General features: G+C 39.9%; 4 protein-coding genes across 6 annotated transcripts in view; 3 read left to right on the top strand and 1 right to left on the bottom strand.

The window, feature by feature from the left end:
* The window catches only part of LOC121729913 (GTPase-activating protein), a 46,710-nt gene extending 40,712 nt beyond the window's left edge, over positions 1-5,998 (top strand). Inside the window, exons 10-16 of the mRNA XM_042118621.1 lie at positions 230-324; positions 1,336-1,446; positions 2,003-2,136; positions 2,538-2,670; positions 3,000-3,178; positions 3,673-3,805; positions 3,913-5,998. Of these exons, the coding sequence (XP_041974555.1) occupies positions 230-324; positions 1,336-1,446; positions 2,003-2,136; positions 2,538-2,670; positions 3,000-3,178; positions 3,673-3,805; positions 3,913-5,425 (2,298 nt within the window). The 3' untranslated portion in view covers positions 5,426-5,998. The remainder of the gene's footprint in view (positions 1-229; positions 325-1,335; positions 1,447-2,002; positions 2,137-2,537; positions 2,671-2,999; positions 3,179-3,672; positions 3,806-3,912) is intronic.
* Positions 15-10,839, top strand: LOC121729921 (serine/arginine-rich splicing factor 4-like). 2 transcript variants are annotated; one of them, XM_042118643.1, is made up of 4 exons: positions 15-25; positions 8,621-8,711; positions 8,935-9,336; positions 9,637-10,839. In XM_042118643.1, exons 2-4 carry the CDS (start codon positions 8,684-8,686, stop codon positions 10,329-10,331), a joined length of 1,125 nt encoding a protein of 374 aa, XP_041974577.1. In that variant the 5' UTR covers positions 15-25; positions 8,621-8,683; the 3' UTR covers positions 10,332-10,839. The 2 variants fall into 2 exon arrangements, with proteins under 2 accessions (XP_041974577.1, XP_041974576.1); XM_042118642.1 differs by lacking the exon at positions 15-25 and having other exon boundaries at positions 8,563-8,711.
* Positions 10,840-11,287: 448 nt separating this feature from the next.
* Positions 11,288-12,178, bottom strand: LOC121729925 (protein cereblon-like). 2 transcript variants are annotated; one of them, XM_042118646.1, is made up of 4 exons: positions 12,025-12,178; positions 11,743-11,945; positions 11,489-11,666; positions 11,288-11,404 (listed from the first exon to the last, which is right to left on the bottom strand). In XM_042118646.1, the coding sequence occupies exons 1-4, from the start codon at positions 12,110-12,112 to the stop codon at positions 11,361-11,363; spliced, it is 513 nt and encodes a 170-aa protein (XP_041974580.1). In that variant the 5' UTR covers positions 12,113-12,178; the 3' UTR covers positions 11,288-11,360. The 2 variants fall into 2 exon arrangements, with proteins under 2 accessions (XP_041974580.1, XP_041974579.1); XM_042118645.1 differs by lacking the exon at positions 11,743-11,945 and having other exon boundaries at positions 12,025-12,159.
* Positions 12,179-13,092: 914 nt separating this feature from the next.
* On the top strand, positions 13,093-16,112 carry LOC121729917 (sorting nexin-29). Its single transcript, XM_042118636.1, has one exon. It carries the CDS (start codon positions 13,191-13,193, stop codon positions 15,366-15,368), a length of 2,178 nt encoding a protein of 725 aa, XP_041974570.1. The 5' UTR covers positions 13,093-13,190; the 3' UTR covers positions 15,369-16,112.
* Positions 16,113-17,279: the final 1,167 nt, after the last annotated feature.

The raw sequence follows: 17,279 nt of genomic DNA, 5'->3' as shown, positions 1-17,279 counted from the left end.
GTGAGTATGCTTACTTTTATATTAAGTGGTCCTCAAATAATGTTTTAAGTATACTATAAGGTCTCAATGTTTTTTATTAATATGGTGTAATTGTATACAATCTTTGACTTACCAAAGATTGTAATGAACCAATAGCAATTTAATTTTACCTTTGGCTATTCAATCCTCAGGTTATATTAAGGTGGGATTCTATACATACTTAAATATAAAAATAATTTGTTCTTTTCAGGTGCAAGCGATACGACAGTTCCTCGAGATTATTTCCTCAAGCTCTGACACACAGAACAACAACGTCCAGGAGACACCAGTTTTGTTAAAAGAAGGGTGAGTGTCTCCAGAAGTATTGTCAACTTCACCTAAAATTTTTCCTTGCACGTACACGTAACAAGCAAAGTGCGTACCGTAGGCAACATTTCAACTTTCAAGCGTGCGAAGGAGAATTTAAGGGTGTTTTCAAAGACTGTATCTATGCATACATATTATTTTCATCTGTAGCACTTCACTCAATACAACTTCTTTTTCTTTTCTGCATCATTTGGAACAGTTATGGGTATGTACTTTGATTTTTTTATTTTCCTATCCATTCCTCAGTTTATTTATTTTGTTTTGTTCACGGTTTTGTTCCTTATATTCCGCTTTTATGTAACAAGACTTGTTTCGTTTTGTTATGAGTATTATGGTAAGTATTTTTAATGCTTAAAAAGAACACAACTTTGTCGAGAAAAATCGATCATTATTAATTATTATTATTATAAATAATAAGTATTAATTATTATTGTGTTATTAAAAATAACGTGATATGCTTATGACATGTAGCTTCGTCAATGATAATTCTGTAAGCAATTCTCTTTTGATATCCCACCATTGCAATTCCTTAAAAAAAACCTAGACTCCATTCTGACTTCCTCAAATGATTTATGTGTGTGATAGTAATAACCACCAGCTGTAATTTGTTGTTTAATATAAATAAATAAAACATTAGACAACGATATTAACATAGTAACATAAAATTACAACTCACTAAAAACTAAAATATATCAAAACAAATATGTAATACAAAAATTTGAGAGGTGTCAAGGGACACCTGGAATGAAGTTTTAAATTTCCAGTCAGTTGATGTCATTGATACATCAACGCCCTCTGCCCCTACTTCGCAAGTACTAAAATAAGTGTCGGTCAAAAAGTGTCGTTTCGCAACGTGCGATAAGGAACTTCGTTCCAAAAATCAAACAAAAGAAACTTGAAAACCAATCATAAAATATTTTTTATATATTGGAAAATTCCTTTTTATTTTATGATTCGTTTTTATTATTATGATTACTGTGTTGTTCGCAGGACGATGATCAAGCGTTCGGACGGGGTTCGTGCAGGCCCGGGCTCGCCGCGCCGGCGCTGGACGCGGCCCGCTAACGCCTACTCCAAGAGGAGACATTTCCGACTCACCAGGTATGTCAATTGATTAATTACTATTTGCTATTCGTGCTTAGCAATCGTCGTTTATCATACTCGAGACGAGAGATAGAAGTAGTTTAGTTATAGCCAAAAAAATTACACCATAATCGGCAAAAATAATTTTACTATCCATGAAATATAACTACTATTTACATCGGGCGTAAGTATTTTAATCGAAGCCACGGCGTGAAGAAAATAGCCATGTTATTGATACGCAAATTGTGAACCTAAGTAATTTAGTCGGCTCAAGCCCAGCTGATAGATCACGAGCAACATTGATTAACCCGGTTAAAATACCTTAAATCTGCCATTTGTCTATGAATTAATTACTTTAACGGCCTCTAGCCAACCGACGCTACGAACTGCGAAGGGCGAACCGATTTACTGTCTCACCCGCCACACGACAGTGCGTTATATTGTATCTCGCTCTATTCCTGTTTCGCATTGGTTTCGCAGATATTTCGCAGTTAGCAGCGTCGGTGGACTAGAGGCGTGAAGGTACAGAGGCTAGCCTTCTGCTATCTAAATTTGAATACCTTATTTTTTATAGTGGCGAGTTATCGTGGTCGCGGGGCGGATCGCGCGCGGCGCACCGGCTCCCTCTATCGGAGGTGCTGAGCGTGCAGCCCGTAGACTGCCCGCCCGCCGGCGCGCCGCTAGACGTCAACAACATCTTCCAAATTGGTGAGTTATATGTATTTTATATATATTTCCCAAAAATATCTAGATAATGAAACAAAGGTGTTATCACTCGTGGACTTGTATTCCAATTCAGTATTCACCAAAGCAGTCGGCGGTAGCGTTGGCAACGCGAAATCTCGTATTTCAAAATATAAAATTATTAAAAAATACATGAAATCAAAGTTTGTATGTTAGCAATAGTTGACTAAGCACCAACCTCTTGAGGTTGGTGCTGCACCTGCAGACCAAAGACAGTACACTCAGCTGACGGACTTAGCTAAACATTATTTATTTGACAATACGTAGAATGTAGATACACTAAAAATACACTCTATACAAGTTTTATTTAGGCAAACTGCAAGATGGCACTTACGTCCAAAATGTAATTGTTTTTTTTTGTCCAGTTCACAGCGAGCGCGTGTTATTCGTGCAGGCGAGCAACTGCGTGGAGCGCGCGGAGTGGCTGCGGTTACTGCGCGCGCTGTGCCGGCACGCCGCGCCGCACAAGGGATACTACTGCGGCACCAAGTGGACGTGGTTAGTTTATAAAAAAAATTGTAATAAATGTTCGGCACAAATTGTAGAAATTTCAGTTTTTGTTATTAATATTTTGCAGTTGTAAGGTTTACAAAGTATAAAATATAGTGTAATCTAATTTTATCTCTGTATATAGATAAATATGAATTTTGATAGTATCTCTTAAAAACTTGAGGACGGCTGGACCGATTTGGCTAATTTTGGTCTTGAACTATTCGTGGAAGTCCAGGAAAGGTTCATATTAGGAGAAAAGTAATGCAGAGTTCACCGAGTCATACAGTAAATAAATAAATAACCAGTAAAATACAAAAAATCACTGTGCATTACAGCTGCGGTCGGTCTGAACGTCGCGCGGAGGGGTGCGGGTCGGCGGCAGCGGGCGGCGCGGAATGCGGGCGCGGCGCGGCGGTGGCGTTGCGGCTGGACCCCGCGCGAGACCTGCAGCGCCTGCACACGCTGCTCGTCGCGCACTCCGCGCGGCTAGATGAGCGGTTGCGACGCGCGCCTGGTAAATATTATATCCATTATTTAAAAACGCATAGGTATTGGTAAGCGATAATCTCAAAAACGGCCTACCCGATATGCCTTATTTTATTTATAATATAAAAATGAATAGCTAAATGTATTGGTAAGTGATAATCGTAAGAACGACTCGACCGATTTGCCTTATTTTAGTCTTGAAATACGCTGAGTAGATTTAGAATTTCATAGCTACGAAGCTCACGAGTGTGAATAAATAAATACATCTTTGTAAAATACAAGTGATAAAAGTTAAAACAGCACAGTTTATAAAAGCCAAAATAATAATTTGGCTATGCAAAGTTTTTCGAAGCAGGAAAGAAGGGATACTAAGCAGTGGAATGGAAACTGCTAACCTTTGCCTATACACTAGCGATACTTAGCTTGTACCAGTTTTTATAAACTTAGTTACATACTAGTACATGCTAGTCTTGATTACCGTCAATTGTATGTTAATAATAATTGGGTTCTATTTGTTTATAGACGACATGAGTCCGGAGGAGCGTGAGGCGGAGGACGCGACGCTTCGGGAGCTGCAGAAGATTATGTTCGACCTCGAGCACCGACACTGTATATACCGGCGGTCGTTGCTGAGGGAAACCAAGTACGGCAGCAAGTGAGTACCGTTTTGAAGCAATGGAAATAATTAGGACATCTCGTTTGAAATGTACTAAATCATTTTTTTGTTTCAAGAATTTACGTTTATATTTTTCCTTATTTCAGACAAGCGCCCATAGGCGACGATAATTATCTCCACCTGGCGGGCACGGCCGGCACCATCGACGCAGGATCCTTCCTGTGGCGAACCCGACGAGGCGACTTCTCGCCGACGGTAGACCTCGACGGCAAGACCCTCCCCCTTCAGTCCTCGCTGGACGTATGCTCCAGCTCGGAATCGCTGAAGCTGGCCCGGCACGGCGACGAGCGTTCGTCGGGCAAGTCCACCAAATCCACTGGCAGCGGGTACCTCACCATGTCCTGCATCAAGCACGAGCCGTCCGAGGACAGCGACGCCTCCAACGAGAAGCCGGCGCGCCCGCCCAAGCCCGCCCGCCTCTCCCCCTCCCGAGCGAATCTCGCCTCGCCCGTCTCCCCGCTGTGCGAGTACGTCGACGTCGAGCTGAAGCCGCCGATCCGCCGACCCAAGCCGGACTCCCTCCCCCGGAGGCTGGAGATCGACCTCGCTAACCGGTGCAAGGAGTACGAGCTGATGGTCAACTTCAGCAGCCGCGCGGTCGACGACGACGTGCCGCCGGCCGTCCCGCCGCGCGTCGGCGCCGCGGCCAAGGTTCGGCCGCAGCCCAAACCCGCGGAGAACGTCACGAAGCCGGACGAGCCCGTCGCGCTCCGGTCGGAGATGCTCCTCGGCTCGAGCTGCAGCCTGCCCGACTCGCCGCCCTCACCCGACCTCGAGAGCCTCGCGGACGGCGATGGCACTCGGCCCGGCAGCAAAATCGACACGGTGTCGAACGACGACAGCCTCCTCGACGAGCTGCAGCGCGACACGTACTGCGTCCTCAAGGTGTGCGAAGACGAGTCGCCGGCCAACGCGACTGACGAGCCCGAGCGCGAGGAGCCGAGCGCCCCCGAGCAGGAGAAGGAGGAGTACGGAATGTTCTCCCGGCTGAGTTTGCAAAGGAAATCGAATCCGATCAAAACGCCCCCCGCGGCCGGCCGTACTCTGAAGACTTCGAACTCGACGTCGAACGTGCACGACGTCGGCTCGAGCGCGTCGCGGCCGTTCGCGGAGCGGCTGACGCCCTTCTTTTTAAAAAAGAAACCCAAGCCGGCGGACGAGTCGCACTCGACGAAGTCTACGCGGAAGGAGGACAACCTCATAGGTCGCCTGACCCCCCGATTCGGCCAGTCCCGCCTGCAGGTCCGGGGACAGTCGCTCGATCTCGCTCAACCCGAGAGAGCTAGACGAATCGAGCGCTCCGCGACGACGGTCAACATCCCTCCGCGGTCCTTCGACTCGTCCATAGTGGCGAAGCTGCTGACGCTACGCCGGTGCGGGGCGCAGGACGAGGTGCAGTGTCACGGGTTCGTCCGGACGGAGCAGGATGGCGAGCGAGGCGGGGAGGGGGGCGGCGGAGAGGGCGTCGCGGCGGCCGCGGCGCAGGGGCCGGCCCGCGATCCCGCGCGACTTGACTACGCCGCGCCCGACGACGACGCCTCGTGGCGGCGCGCGCACGGCACCATCCTGGCCGCCGCCTCCAATGATATTAGACTATAGATGCTGCGCGATCGCAAACTTTTGAATCGATGGTCTTATCGTTAATGTAGAAGTTTAAGTCTACGATGTTTTCGTCTAAACGCTGTCAGCTGTATTATAGAGAACTATAAATGTATAGCGTCTCTGTGCGTAACGTTTACGTGACTTAAATATTTAACTGACAATGGAGCCGCTCAATTGCGTTATCCGTCGGTGGTGCTCATTGCGACCGACGGAAGGTTGACTGGGAAGACGTCATCCGTGTAATTATCTAATGACGAATTTCTTTAAGTCTATGTGACGAGTAGGAGCGACCCGTAGGAGAGAATGGTGACTTCTAAATGAGGGTTGTATTTATTTCTATATTTTTTGAACTCCTTTTCGTCGACCTGAAATATGTGCCTCCTCTAGTTTGTAGATATAATATTATCTAAAGTGTCCACTATGTTTAATTATATGATATAGTAGCGTTAATACTCAAAAGGTGCCAAGTATTGTGCGAGTACGCCTTACGCCTCTCGGCGTATCGACTCTCATTCCTTAAGCACAATAATTATGTGAAACCGAACTTGAATCGTACTAAAGAGTTAATTATTTTTCTGTGATTGGTGTAATTGTCCAATGTTGAATCTATATAAATTTATCATATTTTGTGTATTTGTAAAATATTTTTATAGTAGAACAATGCCATAATTTTTTAATACTAGTAAATACTGAATTTTTACAATAATTTAAGATTTATGGCTATATTTCTAGGCACAACTAATGAAGCTGCATGCCGTACCGTTTATTGAATTGCAGCTTTAATGAGCTCCTACTAAATTATACTCTGTTGAAACCACACCAAAAGTACACTCTTAGGCGCAGCGCAGACGACAGACTATCCGTGACGCACTTTTTTGCAATAACGCATACGACGCGCAAAAAGTCCGGCGCGTTACTGCACATAATTGCATAGGTTCTATTTCCACAGACTAAAAAGTGCGTGATGTAGTCTGTCGTCTGCGCTGCGCCGTATTCGTTTATAATGCACAAAACATATATAATGTACTTAACGATTGATATTAAAAATATGAAATATCTCACAAGAAGTCTTCGAATATCTTAGCAAAATTATATACTGATGTTATAAAATAAAAATATAAATTAAAGGCCTTAACATTTTGTAGCCTAAAGTATGATGGCCTTGCAGAAAATCATTAAAATCTGTGATGCACTTTACAAAATCAGCTCTAATTTTATTGTAGATAGAATATGTGTAATGCTACTAAAATTATACTTTCATACTATAAACTTGGACAATTTGTTTAAGACATGTATCATGAACAGAGTATTTAACTAATTTAAATTTAAATAATAATTTAAACATCATAATATTATTAGAATTGTCAGCATTCAGAAATGTGAAGATTCTATAAGATATAAGAAGTATAAAGTAATGTACAAAATAATATTTCTTTAAAATATATTAAATGTTATTTATTTCGCCTATTTCACTTTGTTAATAAAATTACAAATAAGTTTAAATTTATCACTGCATTTTTATTTTACTTATACTGAAATATAAATTACCGATGCCAAGACGGGGCGGGTCGCTAACCCGCCCCGTCTTCGCATCGGGTATAAAATATATAGCTAACTGAAAAAATGATTAAAATCGATTCAGCAGTTTTTACTTGTACTCAATACTACCCGTAGCTCGCATTAATCGGTACCGCCGCAAAAGCTACGTCCCGCAATTTTTAAATCTGTAATATCTTCGAAAATCATAATTCTTTACTTTTTTGACAGACCTATGAAAAGTGGTCCCTTCAGGGCCAACGCTAACATTCGCGCGGGCGCACGCCTCGCGTGTGTACGATGACATTCTCTTTGGTGTGTACATGAATAAAAAATAGTATGATTAACGCAGGCGCGTGCGGCGAACCGCGGACGCGGGCGACGGACTGTCACACGCTCGACGGACAGGCGGGCACACGGCCCGGGCGCGCGCTTTTCGCAATCAACGTTGTTTCCGTTGATATCTTTTTGCCAAAAATAATAAATAGGTAAATAATACATGGTAATCTACTGGACACAATTGTATTATACACGCTCGAAATAAAAATTATACTAGCAGCGCTAAATGAGATGGGCGCACGCGTCGGGAGACCGCCGCGTGCGAGCGGGCACCCGTGTGAAGATTCTATAAGATATAAGAAGTATAAAGTAATGTACAAAATAATATTTCTTTAAAATATATTAAATGTTATTTATTTCGCCTATTTCACTTTGTTAATAAAATTACAAATAAGTTTAAATTTATCACTGCATTTTTATTTTACTTATACTGAAATATAAATTACCAATGCCAAGACGGGGCGGGTCGCTAACCCGCCCCGTCTTGGCATCGGGTATAAAATATATAGCTAACTGAAAAAATGATTAAAATCGATTCAGCAGCTTTTACTTGTACTCATTAATAGTACCCGTAGCCTGCATTAATCGGTACCGCCGCAAAAGCTACGTCCCGCAATTTTTAAATCTGTAATATCTCCGAAAATCATAATTCTTTACTTTTTTGAAAGACCTATGAAAAGTGGTCCCTTCAGGGCCAACGCTAACATTCGCGCGGGCGCACGCCTCGCGTGTGTACGATGACATTCTCTTTGGTGTGTACATGAATAAAAAATAGTATGATTAACGCAGGCGCGTGCGGCGAACCGCGGCCCGGACGCGGGCGACCGACTGTCACACGCTCGACGGACAGGCGGGCACACGGCCCGGGCGCGCGCTTTTCGCAATCGACGTTGTTTCCGTTGATATCTTTTTGCCAAAAATAATAAATAGGTAAATAATACATGGTAATCTACTGGACACAATTGTATTATACACGCTCGAAATAAAAATTATACTAGCAGCGCTAAATGAGATGGGCGCACGCGACGGGTGCCCGCTCGCACGCGGCGGTCTCCCGACGCGTGCGCCCGCGCGCGCGTTGCCCTTGTTTTAGCGTTGGCACTTGGCGCTCAGGCTTCTTTATTTCCGTTTTCGGCATCCTTCGTATTGGTCTCTTGCCTTATGATCATGATAAAAAATATATTTCTTATCTATGGAGTATGAAATGTCACTTGTCAAAAATTAACTGTCATAAGTCATTACTCATTTGTCAAAGTCGGCGTTCTGGCATGGCATCCATTTTATTTTTAGGGGGAAAAAATAAATAAGGATTATTAGTTATTGTGTAAATTTTACAGTTAAAACTTTTTATTTACGTTGATATAATCAATAAACCTAAAAATGGCTGATACAGTTAATATGTCCCTAGGTATGTAAACATTTTATTAACCTAATTTTCAGTGATTCTGATACACATTGTGAAATACTATTTAAATTTTAACGCTGACTTGTTTCTGTAATTCATGTACATGTAAATGTTAATAACAGTTAATTTATATTGAGATTTGTGTGTATGGTTATATTTTATCTAAAATGACGCATATGTATCAAAATAGAACACTATCCATACGGTATGCTTTCATTTCCGATAGACGAAATCATCAAACAAAATAGAGTGGGCCGAACTCGTGGGAGAGGCGGCGGTAACGTCCGTGGTCGCGGCAACCGCGGTCGAGGTGGTCGCGGCGGGCGCGGCGGTGGAGCGCGGGGCAGGTCGCAGTCCCGATCTGGAACACCGAATGGAGCCCGCGGGAGGTCACGGTCCCGCTCTCGAGTGGCTCGACGAAACCAGTCACAGAGCAGGTCCCGGTCACAGCAGAGAGCCCGCTCCCAACAGAGGTCACAATCTCGCCAAAGGCGCTTCTCTACATCGCGAGCGAGGTCGGCCTCTCGATCCCGATCACAGACGAGAGGCATGACGCCTAAAGGTCGAGCTGGCCTGGAGGAAACTTATTCTCAGATGCCACCCCTTACTAGACGCAATAGAGGCAGAGGTAGTAGTAGCAAAATTTATTAATTAAAATGTTAATAATTAAGTCATTATGATTTTCAGTAAAATGTTTATGTACCCTTGTTGAAGTAATATTAACAGTTCATATGTATACAAAAAAAGGTAACAAGTATCTACACGAATTTGTAACATAATCATACCTACCAGTAATTTAATATAAAATCTTGTAATAAAACCTGATATGTGTAGGACAAAACCATGTTATATTTTTTAAGAGATTTTTATGTTATGATAAAATTTAGTTTGAAAACAATTGTATTGAATAACATAAAAACTTTTTCAGGTCGTGGGCTGCAAAGATCTAATTCAACTTATAATGTCAGAGGAGGTGTCCACAGCAGACTTGGAATTTCAACTCGTAGCAGTATTAACACAAACAAGCCCTTGGCCCTTGCCAAGAGGGGCATCATAAAGCGAGGCAGAGGGCTAGCGACAAGAAACAGATACAGCAGTGTCGGATTAAGATCTGATCAAATTTTAATGGAACAGCGACAAAACAGTATGATAAGAACACAAACCTTCACCCGATCTCGGAACAACTCCGTGGGTTCAGCGTCCCAGTTGACGGTCAGCGTTGCAAATGATTTTGCAAAGAGGCGTCGCAATAGCATGGGAAGTGCAGGATTTTTGAACAGACAAAGCTTAGCCCAGTTTAATAATCAGTTCGGAGGGTACAATACACGAAGAGGTCCCGGTAGTGTTAAATCTGTAGGTTCCAATAGATCAAATAGGTCAAATCAATCCAACTCCAGCAGAAAATCGCAGCGCGGCCGTGGGCGCGGCAGAGGCGGAAATAGGGGTGTCAGTAGGAAATTTGTGAATAAGCAAGTGCTTAATCCCAAGTTACAAAAGGAAATTGCAGCTATACAGGGTAAAAGCTTAGGGAATAGTGCCAGCGAGACTCCAGGTGGTATAAACTTTACACCCACTCCAGCAGCAACCACTCAGACATTACATCAGCGATTTGCTACTGCTTAAACTGGTTTTTTTTGACAATTTGGCCATGAGCCAAATTATCTTTTATTGTAAGTTGAGAAGGTTAAACTATCTGTAATTATAATATGAATGGTAATAGACTATTACTACCATACACAATAATATGATGTGTGGCGCAAAGGGTTTTAAAATCTCATGCCAAAGTCAGGTTTTGTTAAAATAGGATTTCCTAATATCCTAATCAAATTATATTTCTTCCATATGTTAGTTGACCTAAGATAATTCTTCACAAGCACATGAACAAGAACATGTTGTTTAAGACATTTGGAAGTGTAACATAAAACATTTAATATCAGCTGCAAGCAATATTTTGTTACTGGTTTCTATTATAGTTATGAGTGTCAACAAAAAAAGTGCAAATTTCTATTTGTAATATTTCAATCAGTTCACTATCTCAGTCACACATGGAACAGTCATGAGTAAGAATGCAACAGCAATATAACCGAACAGGATTATGACACGAGCTTTTGCCTGCAGCTTCTCTCGCGTTAAGAAGTATTATTATATACAAACTTTCATCCCCTATTTTAACCCCTTGGGGGGTGGAATTGATCAAAATCCTTTCTTAGCAGCTACCTGCATGCCAAAATTCAACTCGATCGGTCCAGTGGTTTGGCTGTGCGTTGATAGATCACCATGTCAGTTGACTGTCCATCTTTGAGTTTTATATATATAAGATTGCAAATAGCAATAGTTAAGCTTCAGAACAAATATTACCTCAGGGTTTAAATTTTTTTGTAGTACTGCCCTAGACTTGCAAATGTTTGTGTTTGCTTTTATTTTAAGATCACTTTAAAATTTCTACTACCTAACTAAAGATTTGACATGATGTGCTTACAACTTTCATTTATAAAGAGCTCACTATAATATAGGACTTACTGTTTTTCAAGATATTTTTGTTACTAATAAGTAGTTGTTAAGTTAAATAAAGATGTGTATAAACAGTCTATAAATTTTTATTTTTCCAACACATTATATACAGAATTAACATAATTTTACTTAATTTACCTCTCACATTTTATATACTTTAGGCATCATCATGAGTGAATCTGTAACTGAAAAATATAACACAATTTATTAATGTATACTAAAAAAACTAAAATATACAACAAAGGTTTCTTAAAATGTTAGGTACTTACAATTTTCTCCAAGAATATTGCTCAATATTAATCCATGGAATTTGTGTGTGTGCTCGATATCAGAATTATCTGATTTATCAGTTGTGCTCTCAAATGTCCAGCCCAAATGTTGTCCGCAGTGAGGACATGTGCATATGCGCCATGTGTAACCAGGGAACCATGAATCAGCGCCTTGGCTCTACAAAAAACAAGTTATTTAAGTATATTTTTTTTCCCACCTTTGATAAAACAGACAAATATGTACATATATTTACTTGACCCATGTTTTTGCATCTTGCTTTTTCTGCAGTTATTAAATCAAATTGTACACCAAATGGATTCACTAACGTCTGCACTGTAACATTTTGTCTTCCAAATAAGTTTTTGGTTTCCCTTTTTTGTGCCCCGGGACTTATCTTACTGAATATATAAAATGAATCTGCTACATCAGCTCCACATTTACGACACAATAATAGTTCTGAAAATATTAATTATCACCAAGTAGAATCCTAATAGTTGGATTCTAATCACATTGTTTACAAACTTTGTTTACTTACCTTGCGCATTTTTAACCGAACCTGTGTAAATCTCTGCTGATGTATAGATGTTTATGATAAATAATATAAAAAATAAATGGTAAAACATGCCTTAATTGTAAAATTTTGTATAAATGTGAATTTTTATTGTAAAAATAAACACCACAATACAAAAGTGAAGTCAACAAATTTTTAAAATGTCAACTGTCACATCACTGTCAAGTTGTCATTTGTCACATTTTTTTTTACATTTAAGAAAGTTGCAATGATACATTATATAAATGGCTAGCCGGTAGTCGGTACACATGATAACACATTACACAGTACGGAAGCCCGGTTGGCACTTGACAATCTTTGCAGTTGGCTCACGGTTAACTTATGAGAAAGTGGCACTACAGTCCGCTGCACAGACCCATTTTTAACATTATGTGTGTTTGTAGAAAAAAAAAATACAAACTAATAACGTTTTCGGCATCTGAACTGCCCCGGGGCAGGGTGGGCCGACAGGATACGGAAATATCCGAAGTTTAAATTTAGAACATAAACTACCTACGTATTGCATAATGCATACCTAATACGGTACTAGTTTGATACGTAGTTTATGTTCGGATGTATATAAGGTCAAATTCCGGACCCCCAGGAAAATATAGATTTATGATCAAAATGAAATTAGGAGAAGGAGTTTTGCCGGGAATGTGAAAGTGTGATGTTGTTTTTGTATTATTTTCCTAAAATTGTGTAATCTGTTATACCTGGGTTTAAATGTGTAATATTGGTAGGATATTAACCATTTGACTGTAGACATTCGTTATTGTGCACAAGTGTAGGAAAGTGATGCAATATTCAGAAACGTACTATTTTGTGTTTCCTCCAAAACTCCGTCAAAAGTTTTAGTAAAGCGTCTACCATTTTACTGAATCAACCGACTTGACTAATTATTATTGTTTTCCCGCCATAATATACTCGTCAGTCGTCACTGGCCATGGTTAAGTAGCCGAAGTGCCATAATAAGAAAGTAGGAGAAGAAACGTCACCTGTCATATGTTTTAGTTTTAGATTTGTTTGTGCAAAATATTTTTTTGTAAATACTATGTAATATTATGTTGGCGATAAAGAATTGTAGTGAATTGTGATCGTAATAATTTATTGTTCTGCTTACAATACGAAAGAATTAAAATATTTCAAACATGTCGTTCTTTAAAAACGTTACAGCTGGTTTCGCAATTAAAAGTCGCGATACTATTCTCAAAGAGTCCATTATAAATCATTTATCGGAATGCGTAAAAGATATACAATACAATAGCCAGTTCGAAGAAAATTTTCACAGCGTTCTAGGTTCATGCGACTCCACGAATACTTTGTGTATGGCCCTCGAGGCCGTATTTCTTCACGGATTAAAGGATACATTTTTACGAAAAGCTAAGAATGTGATAACCGGGGATCCAGACTATCGCCCCCAGTCGAGTTTCTGGCCTCTAATTCTCGTTTTATCGCATAGGCAAAACGTCGATCAGATATCATCTTTGCCTCAAATCACTACAGAAATCGGACAATGTCGAGCATGGATTAGAATAGCTTTAAACGAGTGTCTCCTTTCCTCCTATATGTCCACTCTACTGAAGAACATACCTGCCATAAAACCATTCTATAATAGAGGTGCATTCGTTTGTGATAATGAAATATTGGAAGTAGCACAGAGGCTCATAGAGGGTCTGGAATCATGTGTACAGTTCAACTTACCAATAAACTCCAGTTTACTGAACCAGTGGCCGGAACAAGTTCTGATGCAAGCAGGTATTTGGGTTCCTACAGTGAGAGTTGCTCCTATCAGCGCTGGGCTGGATATTGCCAGCACTCTATCCACTGAAGTCAAGCCAAAAGTAGCCACAACACCTACACACTCCACAAAAATAACTGGCCTAGGGAAAATGTTCGCTCTGAATGAAGATGAAGCCCTAAACTTTATTTTATCTAGTAGCCCAAATACAAATTCTAATAAAAACTTTACCCCTGAGAAAATTATAGAAAGCAAATCACAGGACAGTAATAAAAACAAAAGAACTACTGTAAATGAGCCTGCCTCTAAAAAGGAGAAAGTAGTAAAAGAAGAGGTGAAACAAGAAAAAGATGAACCTGTCGCACAATCAGCTATTGATGTGGCCGGGACCAGTCATGATGATTCTGATCCTAAGCTTCTCTACTCTTCATCCGTAGACTCTGCTGAGTTTATTGCGCCTTCTGATATAGTTGTCACTGGAAATTCATTAATAGGCAAAGGTTGGTCAAACGATGATGAAATGAATACTTCTGTACATTCTAATTCCTCCCATGGAAGCAGCATGATTAAAACCCCGGAGATAAGAAGCCTGTCATCACTCATTGATAACTCAAACCTGTGCGAAGAGACGAGTAATGTACCAAACCTAAGGGATATTATGAAAGACATTCACAAGGAACTGAAGCTCACTTCTGATGAAAACGATGTGACTACTAGGGTTATAGAGGAAGTATCAACTCCAGAGGATTCTGCACTGCAGGGTCTGGGTTTCGAAGTGATACCGAGTGCTACAACCAACAACTTCACACCTGCCGATTTGCAAGCCATGATTAAGCAACTGGGGACTTTGTCAAGGGAAAAAGGATTGGACTATCAGAACTATCAATGCAAAGGATGCCAAGATTTACTCGGAAGTACAGTCTCAAAGGCGAAGGTGTGCGTTTTCACTGGAGAATATTTTTGTTCCAACTGCATGGATGAAAATGTTTTTATCATCCCTGCCCGAGTCATCCACAACTGGGACTTTAAAAGGTATCCTGTATCTAAGAGATCAGCTTCATTTTTACTCGAGTTCCAACATCATCCTTGGATTAATATGAAAAAACTTAATCCAAAAATATACAGTGGTGTGTCAGACATGACGCACCTGCAGGAATTGCGAATACAACTGAACTTCCTTAGAGCGTACATATTCACGTGTCGAGAGCCGGTCATAGAGGAGTTACAGAAGAGGGTATGGCCAAGGGAATACTTGTACGACCATGTCCACCTGTACACAATATCAGATTTAGCACAAATACCCAACAGTTCTTTGGTTTTGCAACTGGAGAAAGTCGTAAACTTCGCCAAATCGCATGTCCTCGACTGCTGGTTATGTAGCCAAAAGGGATTTATATGTGAAGTTTGCCGGGATCCGAAAATATTGTACCCCTTTGAAACTAGCTCCACATATAGATGCGACGAATGCTCCAGTGTGTTCCACTCCAAATGTCTTAATGAAACCGTACCATGTCCAAAGTGTAAGAGAAAGCAGGAACGCACAAATGATTCCTTTATTGATGCGCTACAACCTAAAGTTGTAAAATAATGAAAATCGTAATGATTAATGATATTAATATCAAAGTGTTATAGATATTAGCTGTGGTGCAAATTACTTTAGGCAGAATGTGATTGAAAGAGTAAATAGTCTGAAAAATGAGGGGAAGATGGTGGTATGTTTAGATAAGAGTAAAAAATAATATCATCTTATAATATTAACTTAAAGGTGGTTATATCCTTATGAATATGAAAACAAAAAGGTTACAGCTTTTTAGTATTTTCTAAGTATTTAGTATAATGTGAGTTTAGGAAGAATGAAGTTTCTTGAAGTCCAATCTAGGATAAAATATGAAATATCTGTGGAGCTATTTTATGATATTCTACGTATTCTACAGACAATTTGAATGGTTCAAATAAATAATTAATATTTTATGGGCAAAAGACTATCTATCACAAAATATTTGAGCGAGTATAGGCCGCGCAAAATTTTAATGTCGCGCTGGTAAAAAATGGAAAAGAAAGGAAAAATAGAAAATGGTCGGACGATAATTTTTGTTATCGGTTCACTTTTTTTTTTAAACTATTTTTTAAATTTCGTTTGGTTATACACGCATTCGTGGATTGCGGCCTCTAATTTCGCCGAACGATCTTAAAATGATGCGGGGCCTAATGCCTATATCTAACTTTCTGAACTTACTTTGTAAGTAGGTATATCATACCAAAATATTATTATTATTAATAACTAATATATGTATGTAATTACAATTACTTTAGTGCGAAAAAAATATGATAAAATGCATAAATAAATTATAATATTAGAAATCAAATAAAAATATTATATCTTAAACGTAAATAATATATTTAATAATAAATTTTATTTCTTCAAAGTTGTGTTTATGATACAAACCCCTGTTTTCTAATTTAGGTTTTGAAATTGAAATATGTACAAGCTAATAATAATTAGGATACGAAATTTATTATAACATCTTATAATACTTGATTTAAGTATAGGTACACGAAAATTCATTTTGATCAAAATATATAAACAGCTTAATACAGGCAGTTTATTACCTAATAATGCATCCAATTTGTACATCGCTTTTAAAAATTAATACAATATTGAGATCAAAATTAATTCAAACAGAGTACCTATATAGTAGGTACCTATTAATTGTATGTACTTACACCTGTCACTACTGTACCTATGTACAAAATAACAATTTTGCCTTTAGAGTTTAGTCGTGTGCTTGGATTGTTGTCGGTAAAGGTAAACAAAACACTAATTAATAATTATATTATCAATCAATACTTTGAGTCCCGTGATATATAGAATACTTTTATCCCGGAAAAATGTAGGGGTTGCTGCACGGCAAACAAATTTTGGCGCAACGGAGTCGCGGGCGTCTTGTAGTTTATTTATATTTCATGCATTCTTCTGTATCTACTTTCGTCGTATTAAGACAGCGCCATCTGGCAAGAAGTAGAAATTAAAAAAAAAACCCCGAAGATTATGGAAAATGAACGAGCTGATGATCATGAAATATGGCTAAGAACACTCGCTCATGTAAGATCTCTGATCCACCACAGACACCAGACACATAAATAGGCCGTATTTATAAATTCTAAAAAATAGGGGTAAATAGGGATAAAACCCTAGGGGCGGCAGCGTCCTAGGTGGCGGCAGATTTCGTACATGCAGCGGCGGAAATAAAGTGGCCTACACTCATAAAATATTTAAATACGGCACTGTCTAAAACTTATAACACCCAGAGAGGAGTTATAAGTTTGGGTGGTTGGTGAACTGAGGTTCAAGGGGGTTAAAAAGTGCCAAACCAAACCTAATCAATGCATTTTTTATTACAACCAGCGGGGTTGTATCTTGCGACAACAATGCAACAAGCGACTCGACAATCTTCGTATGCGAAATTATGTTTGAATGCACAAAACTGTAACTGTACCG

The sequence above is a fragment of the Aricia agestis genome, chromosome 8, assembly GCF_905147365.1.
Source record: "Aricia agestis chromosome 8, ilAriAges1.1, whole genome shotgun sequence".
NCBI lineage: Eukaryota > Metazoa > Arthropoda > Insecta > Lepidoptera > Lycaenidae > Aricia > Aricia agestis.
This window is presented reverse-complemented; position numbering and strand designations above follow the sequence as displayed.

Coding starts and splice junctions, on each gene's coding strand:
- LOC121729921 (XM_042118643.1), top strand. CDS start 8,684: ATGGCTGATACAGTTAATATGTCCCTAG. Junction 8,712..8,934: donor TACAGTTAATATGTCCCTAG/GTATGTAAACAT, acceptor CATTTCCGATAG/ACGAAATCATCAAACAAAAT. Junction 9,337..9,636: donor TAGACGCAATAGAGGCAGAG/GTAGTAGTAGCA, acceptor AAACTTTTTCAG/GTCGTGGGCTGCAAAGATCT.
- LOC121729925 (XM_042118646.1), bottom strand. CDS start 12,112: ATGTTTTACCATTTATTTTTTATATTATTTATCATAAACATCTATACA. Junction 11,946..12,024: donor TTCGGTTAAAAATGCGCAAG/GTAAGTAAACAA, acceptor TAATATTTTCAG/AACTATTATTGTGTCGTAAA. Junction 11,405..11,488: donor CAATATTCTTGGAGAAAATT/GTAAGTACCTAA, acceptor TATATTTTTCAG/TTACAGATTCACTCATGATG.
- LOC121729917 (XM_042118636.1), top strand. CDS start 13,191: ATGTCGTTCTTTAAAAACGTTACAGCTGGTTTCGCAATTAAAAGTCGC.